Raw genomic sequence first — 7,234 nt, 5'->3', positions numbered from 1 at the left:
CTACAGTTGTGAGTGTTAGACACTTGGGAGGGAGAGAACCAAGCTCTCGAATCTTGGTGTGTGTCCTAATATTTTGTATTATTTTCCTATAACTATTGTAAGCATAATATTCTGGTCTTTGAACTTCCACCAGAATTATTATCAATGAAGTATTCATATTCTCTAAATTATTCTATTCAGAGCCGGTTTCTATCAATTGGTATTAGAGCAGTTTTCTTCCGGGACTGCTTTATGGTATCTACGCGAGGGGAAATGGAGGCCAGATTGGAAATTCTCGAACGCGGATTTGAAGGGTTGTTAGCCATGCGGGAAAATGTGCAAAAAAATCCCCAAAAATGATCACAAGGAAAGAGTTTAAACGAGTCAGCAAGTAACAAAATTAACCGCCCTGATGCGTCGCACACTACGAACAACACTGGGGAGTCCGAACGATAGTGATGACGACGCTTCTGTACACACTAGCCATCCTAAAAAACGTGAAGAACGGTGGAGAAAATTGGAGATGCTTGTTTTTGAAGGCACTGACGCCCATGGTTGGTTGAACAGGGTGGAACGTTACTTTGACTTGAAGAAGATGAGTGAGAACGAGAAATTACAATCTGTGATGGTGGCTATGGAGGGCAAGGCACTGGCGTGGTATCAATGGTGGGAATTTTCATCTCAGAATCCCACTTGGGAAGATTTTTAGGACTCACGGGTTATTATTAGAAGGTTCGTGAAGGATTATGGCAACATAGCTAGACCGCTGACCCAATTGTTTGAAAAAAGATTGTTTCCTTTGGAATGACGAAGCCCATGCTGCTTTTCACCAACTGAAGAAATTGATGGCTGAATTACCCATACTAACAATTCCAGATTTCTCCAAAGTCTTCACCATAGAAATAGATGCTTCTAACAAACGATTAGGGACCGTTTTATTGCAAGAAGGTCGACCAGTGGTTTTTCATAGTTAAATGTTATCAAATAGAGCATAATCCAAGTCAGTGTACGAGAGAGAATTGATGGCCATTGTGACAGTCGTTCAAAAATGGAGACATTGAAGGTGTGAAAAACAAGAAAGGGGGGTTTGAATTGTTTTAAAAATTAAAAGCTTTTTCAAAAGTAAGAACACACAAAATTTTATACTGGTTCGCTTATAAAACAAAGCTACTCCAGTCCACCCGACCAAGGTGATTTCGCCTTCAAAAAGGACTTAATCCACTACTCTTGAAAGATTAATACAACCAAACGTCTAAGAGAATGATCTCTTAGTCCTCTCAACTATAACAGACTACGCATAGTCACTTGAGGAACAAAAGCAATTTAGCAAAATAAATTTGTAATAGAGAGTGCTTCTAAGAGTAAGCGAGTATTACAGCAGAATATTTGAGCAAGAGTTTTTCACGTATGAGCAGCAGCTCGTGAAAGTTGAGAGAGAATATGAATGACTTTTTCTGTGCGTTGTTGTTGTATCTCTCAATGAGGTAGGTTGTCCTTTATATAGTAGTGAGAAGGACCGTTGGAGTGATGACAAAATATTGGTCTTTGATGAGCATTCAATGTCATTACTTCTGTGTTTCTTGCCATAACCATTTTGTCTCCCTGAATAACTTCTTTCTTAAAATACTTCTTTTCCATATTAAGAAGGTCTTTCCGTTACTCTTTCTGGATTTGGTGAATCTTCATCAGAGTCTTTGTTAGTTTGGAGTCATGTGTCAGAAGGAGATTCTGTTGGAGTTTCATCAGAGCTTCTCAGAGTACTAGTCTTCTAGATCTCAGAACTAAGACCAGTGGATGTTAGCGCTTCTGGTTTTATTTGCTGTCTTGCTTTGCTCAGATTCAGAACTTCTTGGGCGCACTTCTTCCTCAGATGCGTCTGATCTTCTAGCACTTTGTATCTGTATCTGATAAAATGATCAGAGTCCTTTGTTGCTGTTCAGAGTCCTGCACACTTAGAAAAATTTCGTTAGGGTGCCATTTTTGGTTTCATCATTTGTTATCATCAAAATCCTGGAATCTTTTTATAGAACTAATTTTGTTCTTACAGACATTACTTGATAGGGAGGCATTTCATCATCCTTACGAACCAAAAGAGCCTCAAATTTCTTTGTGACCAAATAGTTATAGGAGAGGAACAATTCAAGTGGACTTCTAAGTTGATGGAATTAGATTTTGAAATTCAATACAAGCCTGAACAACAAAACATAGTGGTTGATGCACTCTCTAGAAGAATGAGTTATGCAGCTCTATCCACACTCCAATTTGACGAATTAGAGGAGTGGGAGACCGAAATTCAAAATGATAAAAAAATTACAAGAAATCATTTAAGACTTGCAGAAGGATAGCCACTCCCACCCTGGATATTCTTTTAGAGATCGGAAGTTGTTTTTCAAAGGACGACTAGTGCTACCTAAAGGGTCTTTCAAAATTCCGAAGCTTTTAAAAGAATTCCATGATTCAGCCACATGAGGACACTCAGGATTTTCAAAATTTATAAAAGAATTTCAGCAATTCTACACTGGGAAGGAATGAAGAAAGATATTCAGCAATATGTTGCCACTTGTAAAATTTGCCAATTGAGCAAATATAATCCTTGTCTCCTGCTGGACTATTGCAACCATTGTCAATTCCTACTTAAGTATAGGATGATATTTCAATGGATTCTATAGAAGGGTTACCTAAAACACATGGCAAAAATGTGATTTTGGTGGTAGTAGACCGTCTTATCAAATATGCTCATTTCATGGCTTTAAGTCACCCTTTTACCGCTAAGGATGTTGCTGAAATTTTCATTAAAGAGGTGGTTAAGTTACATGGTTTTCCATCAATCATTGTGTTATATAGGGATAAAATATTTCTAAGCCATTTCTGGCCAGAGTTGTTTAAAATGTCTGGTACCAAGTTAAAATTCAACTCCGCATATCATCCCTAAATTGATGGTCAAATCGAGGTATTAAATCGGTGTTTGGAAACCTATCTGAGGTGTCTCACAAGGACTCAACCGAAGCAGTGGACAAAGTGGTTATGATGGGCAGAATATTGGTTTAACACCAACTATAATAGTTCCTTGAAATTGACTCCTTTCAAAGCTCTATATGGTCGAGACCCTCCCTATTTACTCAAGGGCTCTACCATTCCTTCAACTGTGGAAGAAGTTCATGTGTTAACTCAGGAAAAGAATCAAATGTTACATGAGTTAAAGTCTAATATAGTGAAAGCCCAAATTCAGATGAAAACATATGCAGATCAGTGCAAAAGACCAGTTACTATTTCTATCGGTGATTGGATTTATCTTAAGCTGCAACCTTATAGATTGAAGTCTCTTGCTAAGAAGAGGAATGAGAAACCAAGTCCTAGGTTCTATGGGCCTTATCAAATAATCAAACAGATAGGACCAGTGACATTCAAATTGGATTTACCACCAGAGAGCAAAATCCATCCAGTTTTCCACGTTTCCTTACTAAAGAAAACCCTGGCTCCAACAAGCAATCGACAACTTCTTCCGTCAATGCTTTCTGAGGATTTAGAACTCCGAGTATCACTTGCTATACTTGTTGCAGTAAGTGTTGTCCGGAACAATGCTAATGGCTCAACTGAAGTACTTATTCAATGGCAGGACCTACTAGAATTTGAAGCTACATGGGAACCTGTGGAAGTCATCAAAGAGCAATTTCCTTCATTTCACCTTGAGGACAAGGTGTCTTTTCTAGGGGGAGTATTGTTAAACCTCTCATAAAGAATACTTATAAGAGGAAGGGGCACCAATAAAGCAAGATAAATGTTGTCCAATAAAGAACAGTTACATAACTTAGGCAATATAAGAAGGGAAACAGACCCCTATTTTGATCATGATGCAGTTGTGAGTGTTAGACACTTGGGAGGGAGAGAACCAAGCTCTCGAATCTTGGCATGTGTCCTAATATTTATTTTGTACTATCTTCATTATTCTGTTGAGAGCCGGTACCGGTTTCTATCAAAATGTTATCTACCTTTTTGGTATACCAATTTTCAACTACTGTCAAATTAATAGTTCACATCCATCAGGTAAATAAAGTGTTGTACATAGATGGATGTCTTCAAAGTTTTAATTGCTACAAAATAGCAGTGTGTTTATTTGTTGTTTTGGGAAGAATCAATGCAAACGATTGCGCAAGCGTAGATTGTAATTTTTTGTAGTTATAGAGGTAGAGATTGAATTCTCTGCAACTTCTTCTGGAATTATATAGTCAGGATCATCAACACAGTTCACATCATCAGGTAAATCAGTATCTATCCATTGAGACCAATCATCCACATGATCATCCGTATCCAAGTCCCAAGAACACTCCTTTATTTTTTGCATGGTGCTAATCTTATTGACCAGTGTTAGTAATATTTGATGGTTCATTCTTTCATAGTCCCTGCACGATTATTAACACAATCAACTATATTATTTATGTTATTTTGATGAATAAAAGTTGAAGTAAGTTAGGTCTCATAATTATCTATATTAAAAATAAAATTTACAAATATATTGCAAGTTTTTATTGTATGTACACTTACTTGTATGTGCAAATTGCATATAAAAGTTGAGCTGAAGCAGATACCATGAAAAATAATCGGACTTTGTTTATTATCCATGTTTGTTGCTCCATATTGTCGTTACTTAAACGAATAATGAATACTTCCACAAAGAGAGCAGCACAAAGCTCTGCAAATAAACAATTCATAACATGTTATGCTTAGTCAATTAATTACTTAATGTTTAAAAATTAAATACACTTGTTGGTATATACTTACCAAGGTAAAGTAATGGCCTAACATTGTAAGTTTGCTTTGTGCTAGTCAACATATAGATGACAAAGATTGAAATTGCATAGATGAAGAAAGCTTTAATAACTCTTGATTCAAGCAACATGGCATTTTGCAAAGCAAAGATTTTATCCAAAACAATGAACATGGTAGCTTGCTTTTCTTCAAAAGATTCCTATAGAGAGCACAAATGGAGAATCTGTTTAAAATCTTTAAGGATACATGTGCATAAGGAGCCAACAACCCAAAACAATAAATAGTCCACAAAAAATTACAAACCTGAGCATACAGTATAGTTTTTGAATTTTCCATTAACCGATTGTGAAGCCCTTGTATTTGTTCCTGCCTCCGTAGAAGCTCTTCTTGTTGCCTATGTCCGTATTCAGCAAAATATTGTAGGCTTTTTCTACATTTCACAAATTATGAGGTTAACATTTTGCCAAATACAATTTATGAATAGGAATTTATAAATTTGATCAATCATACCTGCTTTCCTCTAAAGCCTTGAGTTGAACCTCATTCAATGAATTTAGGCCCCGGAGTGCTGTGGATTGTCCATCTAAAAGTTGTCGTTGTTTATCCAAGGAAATCCCTGCCATATTCTCAATATCTTCCGCTTTGCTTTGCAGAGTGTTCATCTTTGATGACATAGCATCTCCAACTTTGATTACCTCATTCTCAATTTCAATGGCTTCGTCTCTTAACTTTTCTATTTCTTTGCCCAAATTACTATAAGAATCCTTGAGCAGTGCTACCCCGTCTTCTAAGTTCCTCCCCAGTTGCTCTTGTCCTTCTTGTAGTTGTGATTGTGATATTGCAATGTTTTTAGTTTGCTCGTAAACACTTTCTGAATGCCTTAATACCACATCAATATGACCTTGTACATTCTTAACCGTTTGACCTACTAGGTGCGCATTATTATTAACATATTCAAGAGAATCAGAAATCTCTTTTGAGCCTTGTAATAGATGTTCTGATTTCTCTTCAATACTTTCTAACTTGTCCTCAACATACTGAGCAGAACTTTTCAGTTCGGTCACAAGTCTCTCCGTTTCATGTTTGAATGCATGTGTCCTAAAAATACACATAACACTATAAAAAACCAAAAACATTTACAAAATCAAATATAGAACAAATGATTATTAAAAACAATTGCACTTAACTGTAATTGGTAACAGATGGAGTTAGTTTCAAGGTAGAATTCAAGATAAACGCTATGAGCAACGCTATCTAAACTTTTTAGGCATGTAGCAATGGATGTTTTTGAGTCACAGTGGGGAAATGAAACTCTACCAGAGTCCCTCTGAAAGCAATCACTCAGATGCCAAGCTAATCTAGACCTTTTGTCATCAACAGCCAAAATCTCAGAACAGCCTGTAAAAAGATGTTGATAAGCATTCTGCCAACAAGTATTTGAGCCAACCATTTTATTCTTAGCATTCTCTAATAGCTTCATTCCCTTAGGATCATTGAAAGCCTCTATTGAGAATTCAGCACTAGAACCTCGAAAATTTGCTTGATTTCCATAAGACCTCTCACTATAGTGTTTCTCTTTAGACGATGAAAACCAACCCCATGATTCACATCTTAATGACAAAGAGACCAAAATAAGAACAAGAAGACCCGCGTGATCCATTCACTTTCTGTCAAACCTGCATCAAACAAAATTATTATAGATAAGCCAAATTCTAACATGCTAAGAACATAGAAGCCAGTTAAGGAGAAGCATAGAATGATCCTTCACTTTTATGTAGTATCATTCAACAATATCATTTTCTTACCTAATTACCGATGTGTCCGGTCTTAGTATTTCATCTTAGTTAAGAAACCATGTTGAGAAATGGTTGAACTAGAAAGAGTGAAGAAAGGAAGACACGTGTACTTTGCCGGCGGATAAGTTGAAGCAGTGGTGAAGAAACAGGGACGGCTAAGGAGGAGGAAGAAGAAGAAGAAGAAACAGGGACGCGTACGTAAAGTATTAAAGGATGTTCAATTGTGTCTTTTCAATTTTCACTTCGTTTCAGAAACACTGACTTCGTTTCAAAACAGAGACACAGCTTTTTGGAATTCAATTCAAAACTAACATAGTAGGCAACTTTCCTTTTATTTATTCTCTCTTCCTTCATCCCACTTTTCATAAGTGGTAAATCAAATATTTTTTATTTCCAATTTAGATAATTAATTAAAGTAAAAGTATTTTCCAAAATTAAATATTTTATATTTTTAAGGATGTAAAATTATTAAATTATTATAATCGTTTTCATTTCATATTTTATTTAACTTATCTAAACACATTTTTTATTATTTAAAAATATCACAATTAAAAAAAACTTAGATATCAAATTTCCTATTATTACATTAAAGAAGTTATGTATTTTTCAAACCAAACTATTTGCTAAAGAATGGAATCATTATATTTTTTAGTTTTATCATAAAATATTTAAATTTATTCTTAGAATTGTTC

At 35.7% G+C, this 7,234-nt stretch overlaps 1 protein-coding gene across 1 annotated transcript; it reads right to left on the bottom strand.

Annotated features, from left to right (window-relative positions):
* Positions 1-3,678: 3,678 nt before the first annotated feature.
* LOC127097749 (protein GAMETE EXPRESSED 1) lies at positions 3,679-6,845 on the bottom strand. The gene is made up of 7 exons (XM_051036241.1): positions 6,552-6,845; positions 5,934-6,422; positions 5,257-5,844; positions 5,050-5,176; positions 4,759-4,945; positions 4,522-4,669; positions 3,679-4,379 (listed from the first exon to the last, which is right to left on the bottom strand). Exons 2-7 carry the CDS (start codon positions 6,404-6,406, stop codon positions 4,112-4,114), a joined length of 1,791 nt encoding a protein of 596 aa, XP_050892198.1. The 5' UTR covers positions 6,407-6,422; positions 6,552-6,845; the 3' UTR covers positions 3,679-4,111.
* Positions 6,846-7,234: the final 389 nt, after the last annotated feature.

This window comes from Lathyrus oleraceus, chromosome 6 (assembly GCF_024323335.1).
Source record: "Lathyrus oleraceus cultivar Zhongwan6 chromosome 6, CAAS_Psat_ZW6_1.0, whole genome shotgun sequence".
NCBI lineage: Eukaryota > Viridiplantae > Streptophyta > Magnoliopsida > Fabales > Fabaceae > Lathyrus > Lathyrus oleraceus.
The sequence above is the reverse complement of the archived record's forward strand: the minus strand, read 5'-3'. Positions and strand labels throughout refer to the sequence as shown.

What these genes read in the sequence shown, in the direction of transcription:
- LOC127097749 (XM_051036241.1), bottom strand. Translation starts at nt 6,406, where the DNA reads ATGGATCACGCGGGTCTTCTTGTTCTTATTTTGGTCTCTTTGTCATTA. An exon ending in AAGGCTTTAGAGGAAAGCAG is followed by an intron (nt 5,177 to 5,256) that starts GTATGATTGATC and finishes TGTGAAATGTAG; the next exon opens with AAAAAGCCTACAATATTTTG. An exon ending in TATGCAATTTGCACATACAA is followed by an intron (nt 4,380 to 4,521) that starts GTAAGTGTACAT and finishes ATAATCGTGCAG; the next exon opens with GGACTATGAAAGAATGAACC.